This window comes from Lutra lutra, chromosome 4, assembly GCF_902655055.1.
Source record: "Lutra lutra chromosome 4, mLutLut1.2, whole genome shotgun sequence".
NCBI lineage: Eukaryota > Metazoa > Chordata > Mammalia > Carnivora > Mustelidae > Lutra > Lutra lutra.
The window spans coordinates 192,944,949-192,959,011 of record NC_062281.1 but is presented as its reverse complement, the minus strand read 5'-3'; the positions used below and the strand labels follow the sequence as shown (position 1 = coordinate 192,959,011).

The window sequence follows — 14,063 nt, the reverse complement described above, 5'->3', positions numbered from 1 at the left end:
TCTCAATGTGGCACACTGATTTCTAAAGTTAGACTCAGGCTCAGGAAACAGTATCCGGACCATTCCTTTTGTAGGATTAACCTAGCCTTGGCTGCAACTCCCAGTGGCTCCATAAATTCCTATTTAATATCCACACCCAAAACCTCTCAAGAACACCTCACTCCTCTGATCTTCTATTATCAATTGTCTCCTATGCACCTAATTTGAAAAATGTATTTTGCCTTAAAGTGGTGGATGAGTGTGTGGGTGCCTCAGACAGATGGCCTCTCCAATGCGTAATGTTCCAGCCATACCCTACAACATGCCATTTCAAAGTCCAAGTCTCACCATCATTGCTCCTGGCAGTGGGACCCTAGAAAAAGGGGCCGAGTTATCATTATTAGTATGTATTACATGGTGGATAGCATGCTGGACACCTTGCATGCATAATGTTTACTACGACAGAGAGACCAAATGATTTGTTCAAGATCATACAGCTCATAAAGAACTGAGCCAAGATTGTAACCTTGGGCTCACTTCAAATCCCATGATCATCTTTTTTAAAAAAAATTCTTATTATGGAAAATTTCAAACATCTACAAATATAGACAGGCTAGTGTAATAAACTCCCAAGTACTTATCATCCACTTTCAACAATGGCCAACACATGGCCCATCTGGTTTCAGCACATCCCCCCCATGACCACACACATTATTTTGAAACATATCTTATACACTACACAATTTCACCAGTAAATGCTTCAGTGTGTAGCTCTAATATATAAGGTCTCTTTTAAAAAAAAATACCCTGCATGACAATTATCACTCTTAAAAATTAATAATTCTAGATATCATTAAATCCCTATAACAGTTGAAGATTCCAGTTGTTTTAAAAATACCATATATATGTATATATTTATTTTATTTTATTATTTTTGTATTTGGCTCAGTATCCAAGTAAGGTCTATATATTGACACATCTTTTGTCTCTTTTAATCTATATATTTCTACTCTAGCATTCTCTTATTCTCTTTTTTCACTCAATTTATTGAAGAATCCAGGTCATTTGTCCTGCAGAGCTTCCCACAATCTGGATTTTGCTGACTATATCCCTATGGTGTCCTTTACCATGTTCTTCTGTCCTCTGTGAATCTTAGAAAGTGGTAGATCAAGAAGTCTGAGTATTTCAAACTAAAAAAAATTTTTTTTCCTACAACAAAGTGTTCTACCAGGGACACATCCTGTCTGGTTGTCTCTCTTTTGTGATATCAGTCACTGTCGATGATTCATTAAGTATAAGGGGTTGCAAAATGGTGACTTTTTGTCATTTTTTCATTTATTGGTAGTAATACTTTTACAGAAGACAGTCCTCCCTTTTTTGTGATTTGTTAACTCAAAGGAACAGTTGGTACAGGAAGGTGAGATAAATGCCTGATTCTTCCTCCTAATCCTTTTTTAGTTTTCAGAATAATGTATTGCATCACTAGCCTCCTCCAACAATGGTCACTTAGTGTTTTTGTTTATGTGCTTTAGTTTCATTATGAACTTATGGATTTAAATATATTTAATGCGTTTTAACCCAAAGAAGCTGCTATTCTTATTGACGCTTAAATTGGCCCATTTTTGGAGGCTTTTCAGTTTGGTTCCTGAGTTCTTTTTATATGATTTAAAATCTTTGACACAGCTCACATTATACTTAATGGTGAAGCTGAGTGTTTTCCCTCTAAGATGAGGAGCAAGACAATAGTGTTTATTCTCACCATTTCTCTTGGAGAGTCTAGCCAGTGCAATAAGGTAAGAAAAAGAAAAGACATGGAATGCCTTTGAATGGAAAGGAAGAAGTGAAACTCTATTTATTCATAGATGACTTGATTATAAATGTAAAAGATCCTAAAGAATCTGCAAATTTTTTTTTACTAGAACTAATAAATGAATTTAACAAAGTCACAGAATACAAGGTCAATATGCAAAAGTCAAATTGTGTATCTGTCTATAAGAGGAAATGTGGGAATGAGCAATCCAAAAAGGAAGTTCAAGGTAAACAATTCCAGTGCTCCCTTCAGCAGCACGTATTCTAAAATTGGACTGATACAGAGGAGATCAGCATAGCCCCTACACAAGGATCACACACAAGTTCATGAAGTGTTCCCTACTTAAAAAATAAAAAGTAGACAGTTCCATTCACAGTAGCATCAAAAGGGAAAAAGCACTTAGATAAATCTAATTTATAAAATATAAAACCTATACTACAAAGTCTTACTGAGAGAAATTAAAGATTTACACCAATGGAAAGGCGCTCCATGTTCCGTGATTGGAAGTGATGAGAAGATTCCGTACTGTTAAGCCGGCAGTTCCTTCCTAATTGATTTGTAGACTCACCGCGACGCTATCAAAATCCCAGCAGGATCTGTGTTGCTGCAGAGATTTTCGAACTAACCTTTAAAGTTTCTGCAGGAATACAAAGGACCTATAATAGCCAAAACAATTTTGAAAAATAAGAGCAAGGTTGGAGGACAGAGAGTCCCTGACTCCGAAACTTACTACAGAGCTGCGGCAATCAGGACAGTATAGTATCGCCATGAGGACGGGAAACAGAGCAAAAGCATGAAGTCCAGAAATAAGGTCTTACGTTTATGGTCAATGTATTTTCATCAAACGTGCAAGTATAATTCATTGGGGGACAGGACAGCTTTTTTTTTTTTTTTTTTCTTTTAAGCAGAAACAAAAAAGAGAAACCAAATGGCACCGGGACAAGTGGATGTCCACGTGCCAAAAATCAACTTGGGCCCTTTCCTCACACCATACACAAAAGTTAACTCAAAATGCATCACACACTTAAATGTAAAAGCTGAAACTATAAAACCATGAAGAAAACACATGAGAAGATTTTTGTGGCCTCAGGCTAGGAAAAAGAAATCCTAGATATGATATTGAAAGAATGATTCATAAAAGAAAAAAATCAATAAATTGGAAATGTACCAAAGTTTAAAACTTCTGCTCTTTAAAAGAAACCCATAAAGAACAGAAAAAGTCACAGACTGGGACAAAACATTTGCGAATCCGATGTCTGATAAAGGACTTCCATCTAGATCTTATGGAAATAGTTCTAATGGGGCGCCTGGGTGGCTCAGTGGGTTAAGCCTCTGCCTTCGGCTCAGGTCATGATCTCAGGTCCTGGGATTGAGTCCTGCATCAGGCTCTCTGCTCAGCAGGGAGCCTGCTTCCCTTCCTCTCTCTCTGCCTCTCTGCCTACTTGTGATCTCCATCTGTCAAATAAATAAATAAAATCTTGAAAAAAATAGTTCTTACAACTCAATTAAAAATGGGCAAAAGATTCAAATAGACATTTCACTAAGGAGCTTCTGTGAGTGGCTAATGAGGACATGGAAAGACGCTCAGCGTCATTAATCTTTAGGGAGATTTAAATGCAAACACTGCCACACACCCAGGAGGATGGCCATAACCCAAGAGACAAGACAGTGCCAGAGGCTGGGCATGGTGTGGAGATGCTGGAGTCTTCATTCAGCTCTAGTTAGAAGGTACAATGGCGCTGCCCCATCAGAACACAGTCTGGCAGTTTTATGTTCTCTGATGTGTCTGTCTTTCACCTGTTGTTGCTGGGTTTTTGATCATCCTGAGGAAGTTTTCTCTGCTTTCAGGTTATAGAGAAATTCACCTGTATTTTCTCCCAGTAGAGTGATTTTATTTACTATGTTGAGATCTTGGTCCACTTGGAATTCATGCTGCTGTACAGTGCGAGGAATAGATCCAATTTTATCTTTTTCCATATGCCAGTATCACTTAGGAAAGTCGTCCCCTTCCCCTACTGACTTGCAATGTCTCCTTTAGTGTGTACTAAATTTGCATATGCAAGTGGGAATATTTCTGGATCTCCTAGTCTGTTCCCTTGGTCTTTCTATGTATTCATGTGTCAATTCTATACTTTGGAAAATACGGAGGCTTTTTAGGACTAGCTAGCTTCTATACCTCGGTCTTCTTTGTTCAAGTTTTTGACTATCACCAGTGTTTTTTCCTTCCCCAATAAATTTTAAAATAAAATTCTCTAGATCCAGCAAAAATCCTAATGGGATTCTTGTCATTACCTTTTATTTATAAATTAATTTTGGGAAGATTGACGTTTTTATGACCTCTCTCTTCCTGTTATGTTATGCTTTTGCACTCACTGAACCTAACTTGTCCTGTAGACTTTTGTAGTTTTTCTCCTCAGGTTTTCAGAATTTCTTATTAAGTTTATGTCCAAGTATTTCGTTTCCTCTTTCTCCATAGTGCTTACTGTCTGATGTAAGTCATACAGTACATACGCGACGGCGTCCTCCGTCATTCCTCTTGTTTCATTTGTGTGTGTGTGTGTGTGCATGTGTGAGTGTGTGCATATCACATACACACACACGCACACACACTATTGATCACATATCTGCATTTTATATCTGTTTGTTTACTTTCATAATTCATGGTAGTTTCTCCTTTGATCCCATGATCTTTTTAATAGACTGCATGAGTGTTATTGGTCTTGCCAGTCGTTAGTTTCTCAGCTTCAAAGTGTTTTTGGCTAGAACCCCGTCATTAGAACGAAGCTCCCTGTTGTCCACGTTTTTTCCCTTGATATTCCTCTCCACTGTGATGGGGGACTTGTCTCCTTGAGGCTCTCTTAGACGGCAGCGTTAGTCCCGGTTTCCCCTGGAGAGCCTGAGATGGGGACTTGCATACCAGCCATTTATTTGAGATGTGGTCCCAGGAAACACCAGCAGGGGGCATGAACGTGAGAGAGGAGGGAGAGGAATACAAAGGAAGGGCTCTTATCTGGCAGGTCTCCACTTGGGCAACTGGAAAGTAGGTTCTGGAAGACCGTGTAGAGCACCCAGAGTCGTCCGAAGCATGGGGTGAGGACACCTGGGATTGCCTCAGAGTTGTCCCATTTGCGGGGTGAGGAAGCCAGGACATCATCCCCCCTTCTCATCCCCCTACTGGGTGCAGGATGCTTTCAGGGCCTTAAAGATCACCCCGCCAGTAGAGCAAACCAGGCCTGGCCTCACAGTCTGTGCTAAACCAGGAGACTTTTGGGGAGGCTCTGGAGTCACACTGACTCCGAGTAAATCCTGTGCAGATGCTTTCTGGGTACAAAGGCTTTGTTCCCTCATCTGTATGTTGGAAATGATGACAATATCACATGGATTGAGATGTAGCTGTGGATGTCGTTGTGATGTAGGTACAGGTGTCGACATCGAGACACACAGTGGGGTGTAGAAGGAGCTAGAGACACAGGCAGATACAGCTGCAGAGGCCGGTGTAGACACACATACGGAGGCAGACACAGAGACACAGGTATAGATGGGGGCATAAGCGTGCCTGGGGCCTGCTCCCATGCCAGGCTCTCGCTGGGACTTCGGATCCACCAGGGGCAGGACTTCTGTGCCTATTTGACCCTCTGTCCTCGACTCTGTTCCCACTTCCCCACTCTTCTCAGGTGAGTGCTACCTTTTACACTGTCACGAGATGTTCTCAAGCCCTCCCCTGACTGGCCCACCCCTCCCTCCTCTCCTGGACCCCTTCCCACCAGCTCCGGCTTACTCTGGATTATCTTCTGGGACGGCACTTCAGCCTCGCTTTCTTCGAGCTGTGGGGCCCCTCTGCGGGCTGGTTTTCTCTTAGAACCTGAGAACGCTGGAGGGAGGGGCCTTCCCCATGACACAGAGCAGAGGCAAGTTCTAATAAAATCAGAGTGCTGGATTAAACATGATTACATTGCTCATTATGGCAAGTTAAAGTGATGATTCCATTTATTAAGGCCATTTAAGGTGGACACTTTGGTTCCCCGTGGGATTGTGTCCATCTCAAAGTGTCAGGTGACGGGGCCATTCTCACGTTCCCAGAATGCAAAGGGCAGGTGGCTGGAGGAGGATGGGTTTCCTTAGGTGGGTGTCGTTGTGGTTCTGACTGTGGATGTTGACAGTATTTTGGGAAAGTTCACTCTGGGTCATACAGTCATGATCTGGGGACAGCTGGTCTGAATATACTGCTGAGGGTCACTAACCATATTTATTTTTGATCTTTATGTTTTAAAAATATTTTATTTATCTATTTGACAGAGAGAGAGAGAGCACAAGCAGGGGGAGTGGCAGGCAGAGGGAGGGGGAGAAGCAGACCCCCTGCTGAGCAGAGAGCCTCATGTGGGGCTCCATCCCAGGACCCTGGTATCATGAGCTGAGCCAAAAACAGATGCTTAACTGACTGAGCCTCCCAGGCGCCCCACTGACCCTGTTTAGAAAGGGCGGGCGGATGGAGCAGATCTCTGTGTAGCCTCTTCGCTCACGAGCAGTTGGACTGGATTGATGTTGGAACAGACCAGTTTTCTGGGACCAATGGAGTCCCTGCAAATCCATGGATGTCTTTCTTCCCGGTGGAGGGGGCGAGACGAATGCAGAACCTGTCTATTTGATTGGATACATTCCTTGGCTTACTCCTGAGGCCACGGCCCGGAGCACAGCAGCTGCACGTTGGGTTCTCCCAAGGGTACAAGCCTCGAGCAGGGCTGAAGAGGAAAGAGGCAGGCACAGCCGGCCCCACGTTTGAGCGTACTTGCCCTTTAGAAATCGAAGAATACTGTAGGGTTTTCAATGCAAACCTGTAAGCTCGAGACAGACGGTCAGGTGACGGCATTGTGACAAGCATGTGAAGCCATTTCCCAGTTGTTTTAGTCGGCCAGACTTAGGGAGGAAACCAGTGCTGACACAAACCAATTGCACCGTGATCGGCAAACAATGAGGTGGAGGGAGTTGCTGTTGAAAGTCTATAATTTCCATTGGAATTGCTGTTCGGCCATCAGCTGCTGAAGGACACTGCCGGCTGGATGGGAACGGCCATTAGCCGCGGTCACCCCAGCGTGACTTTCTTTCCCCTACAGACCATGGAAAAGTAAGACACTGGGCACCGACACTGGGCGCCTACTTGTGAAATTCCCCCTTGTTCAGGGGAAGAGGAGGCTCTTGCCCCTGGAAGCCCGGCCGGCCTGCCCTCCCCTCTGTGCTCCAGCAGAGACCCAGAAGCCCACCGGCTCTGGAAGAAACGCCCTCCTATGCCTTGTCTGCGTGAAGAGCCCTCGCGCGGTGGCTGGGAGCGACATGTGCCTGGGCTGGTCTCCTGGGCGCACGGACTGCCCCGTGCCCCTTCCTTTGTGCCGGGGTTTCAGTCCCAGAGGGACACGGAGCTGGCCGCGGGGCGTGAGCGGTGTGCCGTGAGCCTTCGGGGGGACTCGCAGGCTTCCTTGCCAGCCGCGGGTGCCCACCCCCGCTGCCGCTTTATTCTGGAAGGGGCTCACCGTGGACGTGCTGCCGGAGGAGTTTGGTTCTTTCTTTTTTGGGGGGTTTCCAGACCAAAGCGTGGGCATGCCCTCTGCAGCTGCGGAAGTATGCACGGACGTCCTCTGCTCTCTGTGACTGGCGCGCGACTTCTTTTAGGAAAAGTCAAGGTTCTTTCTGTTTGTTCTTTTCAAACGGCACTAGAGCGACTGGCCACTCTCAGCATTTAGCAAGTGGCAAGTGGGCTCTTTTCCTAAGGTTAGGGTGGCTGTGGACCAGACAGACAGACAGACAAATGTACCAGGCAGGGCTGAGCCTTCCGACAGCCAAGCCCAAATGTGGAAGAATCAGGTACTTAGCCGGCCCGGGGAGAGCGGCTGTGGACGTTCCTGTGAATCTCGCAGGGATCTAAACGCGGGCGATGAATCAAGAGCGCGTGGCCCGGCCGGCTAGTCCTTCCATTGGTCTGTTCTTAACATAGTCATCTAGCGTCCGCGTTAAACTTATTTATTTCCTAATGCTGGGTGATGGATTAAAAGATGTGTAGAGAATCCTTCTACAAGAGATAAGATATTGCCGGCTGCCACAACACCCCCGGCTCTTTTTGCTTTCTCTGGCTGTTTTTTTCTCCTTTTCAGCGCAGAGCTCAGACCCCCACATCGTATATCTTGATTAGATGGTGGATATTACTAAGGGGATGTTTTTTAAGCCTATCATTGACACATTTAATTCATTAGGTACCAAATCCACAAGCAAATTTTGGCTGGCCGTAAAACATGGTTAATCTAGGGAGCTGCAGTAAAAGGTGAAAAATTATGTCCCGGCAAATGTGGAATATTGCTTTTCTGTAGAGACTTTTACTGGTCTACGATATCTTTCTTCATAAATTTTTCTTGTGCTCCGTTCTCTTGGTAACTTAACCATTTGTTGTTTCCAGACCACAGAATGGCTCAATGATCCTCTACAACAGGAAGAAAGTAAAGTACAGGAAGGATGGATACTGCTGGAAAAAGAGGAAAGACGGGAAGACGACCAGAGAGGACCACATGAAGCTGAAGGTCCAGGGAGTGGAGGTAAAGGGCAGGAAGGCTCTCTCGGTCCACAAATGTTGTTTCTGGGCTGCGAGGACACAGAATCGCTTTGGAGTAACTTGCTGCCAGTATTTTTGTTTGCCAAGACCCTGTTTGCTGTTTTGTTTTGTTTGCTGCTTTCTTACCCAATAGTCTCCAATCCGGTTGTCCGTGAAGGCCAGGTTAGCTAATGTCCTCGTGCTTCTGGGGAGTCCTTGATGTATAGACTGGCGTTTGCTGGGTTCCTGCAGAGTCCTGTGTTGTGTGTATCACAGAGGGACATGGAGGGTGCAGGAGCGAGGGAGAGGGGCCGCCTGAGGTCTCCCTTTCGAGGTGGCCTGGACCTGCCTCTGTTGAGTGGGTCCCTTGGGAGCTGGTGATCTCCAACCAGAGCCTGGCTTGCCTCCCTCTACTAACAGCCTCTTCTGTTTCCCTCTGGGCGTTTGGACCTCAGGGAGCTCGAAGGTGTTAAAGATAGTTGGATGGGATCGCAAGGTGTGTGGGATTCTTGCGGCTGAGATAGAGGTGGGTGCTGTGGGACACGTCTTGGGATCTGTGCAAACTTCAGCCTGGGTCCTGGGGGAAGACAGGGAGCAGGCTGGCTCCTTTGCTGTTGTTCTGACACCACAGGCTCTCACTCTTGGGTGGCCGTGGAGACATTCTCCTGAGGTCGTTTGAGGGCCCGAGCCACGTGCTGCAGTGGGAGAGGGAGAAGGTATGAATCACGGTGCATTCTTGGCCTGCTAGTTAGCAAGCAGCCACGTCTCAGCTCTGTTTGCTGATCCTCATAAGGGATCTCCCCCGTAAAGGATCTCCCCGTGGCCCGGTGCTGTGTCCCGCCAGGAGCTGAGAAGCTGGCCTGGGACCCACTCAGTATTTTGCACTGATGAAAGCCAGGGATCATGGAGGCCATTGGTGTGTTGGGCCCCCAGCCTGCCGGGACTGATCACGTGGACCGTGAGCCCACTTGACTTCAATGGCTCCCACTCCAGGCTGACGTTCTTTGTGACGCACTTCGTCATTGTGGCTTTTTCTATATTAATCACGCGCTTTTATGGCTGTTAAAAATAGCATCCGGTGGCTTTTATTATATTACCCCACAGAGAGAGAGAGCTTTTGTTTTATGTGTGTGTGTGTGTTTAAACACCCAATAACAATGCTTTCTAGAGAAGAACAAAGAAAAGCCCGGACACGAGAAATTCTTCTTCGGTACGTTCTCTCGTGTTCTGTTTGCACAGCGTGCTCGAGTCGGCTGGTGAGACAAGAAAATGCAGATGGCCCCAGTGTGCTGGGTCTAGCTCTAGGACGGTGACTGGGGATCATGCCCGCTGACCAGCCAGGGCTGCGGGGGGCTCGGGGGCTCGGAAGGAGCAGAGTGGGCGGGACGCGTGCGGGGCTCTTGCTGGGACTTGCAGGGTTGTGGGAGCTCACGCCAGAGCTGCACCATCGGCCCCGTGCCCACAGGTCTCTGGCGGGGCTCGTCCTTGGTCCTGCGTAAGTCAGGAACTTCTGGTCGTCCACGGAGACCGGGTGGAATTCACCCTGGGCAGCAGCTCAGAAGCCCAGGGCCAAAACCCACCAGTGTTCCCTTTCTTCCCTCACGTGATAAGTGAGAATTGTCACTGGGTGGAATCAGAATGACGTGCGGTTGTTTTTCGGTCATGTTTGTCTTTGGAGTTCTTTGTGGCTCAGGCTTACCGTCTCCCGTGCAGACACCTGTATGGGGGGAGCTGGGATCCTCGGAACCCCAGGGAAGGGACAGCAAGGGGTCTCTGTGACTTGCTGAGCATAAGCGGCCTTGCGGAGTGGGAACAGGAGAGGGGCTTAGAGACCCTTGGTTGGCCACATGCGGGGCCTGCTTTCTGGTTCTTGGAGAGGGAGGCCACAACAGCGGGTACATGGTGTGGCCTGGGTGGGCTGGGATGACCCGAGAAGCTTCCTAGTGAGACGGGCTCGAAGCTCAGCTCTTGAGGTTGGGTAGGACTGTGTCCGTGACTCACCTAATATTCTAGGCTCCCCTTTTCACATAGCGCAGGGGTCTGAGTGACATCTCTGTTGATAGGTACAGCCCCCATCCCTTTTCCCTGCTCTGCAGTGTGTCACCACAGACGCATTGGAGCCACTCCCCGCTTAGCGGACTCTTAGATTCGGCTGAGCGTGTCAACATTACAGTGCGTCAGGAAATCAGCTAAGACATGCCTGCTTGTCCACGTGTGCAGCCTGGACCTGCCAGAGTGGCCGGGAGCAAGGTCTGAGCATCTCGTGTTTTACTGGACACTACAAATGGCTGTGCCAATTACACGCCCAGCAGCGCCACGAGTCACTGTCCCTTCCCTACCCTCCTGTAGGTACGCCAATGGACACACCTAGTTATCTGTGGGGATGAGCATGTCATGTTAGTGGAAGTCCTTTGTGATGGGTTGTCTACCACAGGCATAATTTTAAAGCAGCTGCAAGGAAAGACCTTTTTGGCAAGAGCAGCCCCACATCTCACTGTGCCTTTCCTGCATTTGCTCCGGTATGTACCGGTGGCAGGGAAGCCCAGAGGTCATGCAGGGACAGGGCGCAGGTGGTCCTTTCTACACGGGAAGTCGCCGTGCGGACATACGTGGAGCTCTGTGTCTCACGGGAGGAGGCTTCTGCGTGGAAACCCCGACTCTTCCTTCAGTGGATTCAGCCGGGTGGTTCCCATGGACTCAGGACGTCCATCATGCCAGGCTTGGGACCAGCCCCTGCCCCTGCCGTGGGGGTGGCAGACGACCAGCACAGGGTCTCGGAGATGTGCTTTTTCTACCACTGAGCTGGCTTCCTCAGTTCAAGGGCATGATAAAGATATTCCGATCTACCGTTTAGCATATCACTTGCTATAAGCCTTCCCTCAGGCCAGGAAAACTTCCAGCCCTGTTCACGGAACTGCTCAGCAGTCCGGCTTCTTTTGTTCTCCGAGGCTGGGGCCCTAGGAACACGAGGCAGCTCGAAAGCACATTGATTTTCTCAGCCCGGCACAGGAGGGGGCAGCCGCCTCTGAAGCTGACGAGCTGTTAAGTCCACGATTAGTCGTCTTGTCTGTAAGCCACGGAGAAGCTAGCTCGATAAGGTTTCCAGGGACAACAAAGGTTGGCAGGGAGGAAAAAGAAGGTGGTTGTGATGTCAATGTTTCATGAGATGAAATGGCAGCAGGCCTGAGGTCGGCCCTGCTCCCCAGGCAGAGTCGTGCCTGCTTCTCTGGAGCCTCGATGCGGGGAGGAGCTCTTGGGGGGAGGAGACTCCCTGAGAGCAGAGGGGCAGTCTGAAGTGTCCCCATGCCTCCGGGATTGCCACACCGTGGGTTAGGTGAGCTGGGTGAAGTCTTTGGGCCAAACCGAAAGAGTTCATGTACTTTCAAGTTCCTGGAGCTGTTCTCTGGCCCCAGAAGCTTATGGCTCTATTCAGAACCTAGGCCAGCGCTGGGTTCTCTGCTTCCTGACCCCCTCTGTGCCAGATCCCCACAGCAGACAGGAACCCCACACTTAGTAAGCCGCTGGCTTACGAATCCCCAGCTCTACTATCTCATTCAACTCTCATCGAAACATCCGTGTAAATTTCCTATTCTTATACCCATCTCATAGATGAAAAGACTGAGCCCCGACAAGGTTTCTACTGCCCCCCTGTCCTGCCACAAATCAGCATGGGGCCACGACTTGAGCTGACGTTTGCCTGGTTATACAGCGAAAGCACTTGCCATGACACCCGTTGCTCCCGGGTGTTCTGGAGGGATCTGCGGTATTTTCAGATCGAGTCAACACCTACTCTCCATCCGCCAGCCAGCTGCCAAGCGCCTTCCATCCAGCACATTGTGATAGATACTGAAGATGCAGCGTTCTGATCTCACGGTGGCGGGAGGGGGGAGGTGATGACAAAACATCAAGTCCGCATCTCCAGCGCCAGGTCAGGAGGGGCGTGTCGGAGGAATGGCACGTCCTCGTGCGGAACACATAGAAAGCGTCCCTCGGGCAGACTCGGACGCCAAGAAGTGACATAAACACAGGGAAAGAGGCACTGGGGGGAGGGGAAAGCAGCATCAGGGCTGGGACGCTGTGCTGGGCAGTGAGAGTCTGTCGAAACCCAGCTGACGTGACCAGAAGCAACAGGTGGCCAGAATCGCACCATGTCAGGGTCTATCCTGGCCCCACGTGGACCACATGACGGCCTCCCAGGAACGAGGCCTTCTCGCCGCTGATTGTGGCATTCGCCACAGCCCGTCCCGCCTTGGCAGCCAGTGGGTGGTCACGCCCAGAGGCCGTGGGCTTAGCTGCAGGCAGCAGGGACAAAGACCTCCTCCCCCACACCGAGCCCCTGCTGTGCTAGACGGGGACCCCCGGCCCGGACCATCTGCCTGGATTGGAAAGTTTTGTTTTGCTGACCTGTTCGTACCTTCTCGAAGAACGGAGACTTCTTGACTAACTGCCTGAAAGCCCGAAGCCCGCTGGGAGCCCCGCAGCGGCGGTAACAAGGTTATGTTTTTGGACTCAGCCTCATTAAAGTGATGTTCTTTATTTGGACACTTACGCCACATATTAAAAAGTAAAAAAAAAAAAAAGCACCTCTTTCAAAAGTCGGAATGATATGGTAGTTACCGCCTCAGGAGTTAATAGGGCATGAAGTAACTGTCTGCCTCGTGGCGATGCCAGATCGTTCCAGCCCGGCTTGCCGCCGGAAGATAAACCGGCATCTTGCTGGCCGCCCAGGGAACGTGTGTGAAGTCGCCGGCCGCACGCATGTGGGGGGCCCCGAGCCGGTTCGGGAGACAGCTCGGAGCAGATCAGGAGGGAAGGTGGCCGAGCCGCTGGGCTCCCGAAGTCGCCACGTTGCCCCCAGCTGTTTTGAAGAGAACCGATACTTCTTGAAGTATCTTGAAGATACTCTTGAAGAGAACCGATACACCCACCGTGGGTGCTGGTGGGGCTAGTGGTCCCCGCCGCTGCCCTCCAGACTGGCCATGCGCCCGCCGGTGGCTACTGCGTGTCACTCCTTGCTCCCAGCCCGTGGTCTCCCACGGCCCTGCCCAGATTTCTGAAGCTTCCAGGGGCTTCTTCCCTGGCTCCTCCAGCCGGCAATACTCATGCCCCCCGTGTCCATAGCCCTCATCTGTCCCTCTCTTCAGGAAGTGCTCTCGGACTTGACCCTGTGCTGTCCGGTCCAACAGCAGGTGGCAGACAGCCCGTATTTCCTGGGTGCGGGCCAGTCTGTATCTGGTATCGAGGCGCTGGAGGCCTATGAAGGGAAGAATAGAGGCAGTTAAGACGCAGCCTCACCTTGACAGACTTACAGAAACACAAATCAGGGCATCTCAGTGAGAGGCGGGAACTGTCACCAGAGGTTTTGGAGTGTTGGCATGGGCTGCCTTCCCCTCCTGGAGGACAGGGTCCGGGCCGGTCCCCTGCAGGCCCTTGCTCTGAGCGGTGGCATCTGCTGAGTGACCAGCTGCTTTCACAGGCACCCCCTCGTCTGTGCCCCCCCGCCCCACCCCTGCCGCTGAGTCGTGTGAGTCAGACATGCTTATCCCCACGGGGACTCCCACTCAGACCTTGGATTTCCGATCCCGCTGCCTCCGCCTTGGTGTCCAGGGCTAGTGGCTGAGCTGCTCTGGTCTCATGATGCCGGCCTGCTTGGCAGTACCTCGGACCACCTCCCTCAGCTCTCTTCTGGCTTCTAATCAT

The 14,063-nt window shown here is 49.5% G+C and overlaps 1 protein-coding gene and 1 non-coding gene across 7 annotated transcripts in view; both read left to right on the top strand.

Moving 5' to 3' along the window:
* Window positions 1–14,063, top strand: part of CAMTA1 (calmodulin binding transcription activator 1) — an 826,942-nt gene that overhangs the window by 407,882 nt on the left and 404,997 nt on the right. For all 6 annotated transcript variants that reach the window (XM_047724086.1, XM_047724083.1, XM_047724087.1 and 3 more), the window contains one exon: window positions 8,232–8,367. In XM_047724086.1, coding sequence (XP_047580042.1) covers window positions 8,232–8,367 — 136 coding nt within the window. The remainder of the gene's footprint in view (window positions 1–8,231; window positions 8,368–14,063) is intronic.
* Window positions 2,029–2,135, top strand: LOC125099475 (U6 spliceosomal RNA). The gene has a single exon (XR_007127201.1). It is a non-coding gene; the product is annotated as a U6 spliceosomal RNA (small nuclear RNA).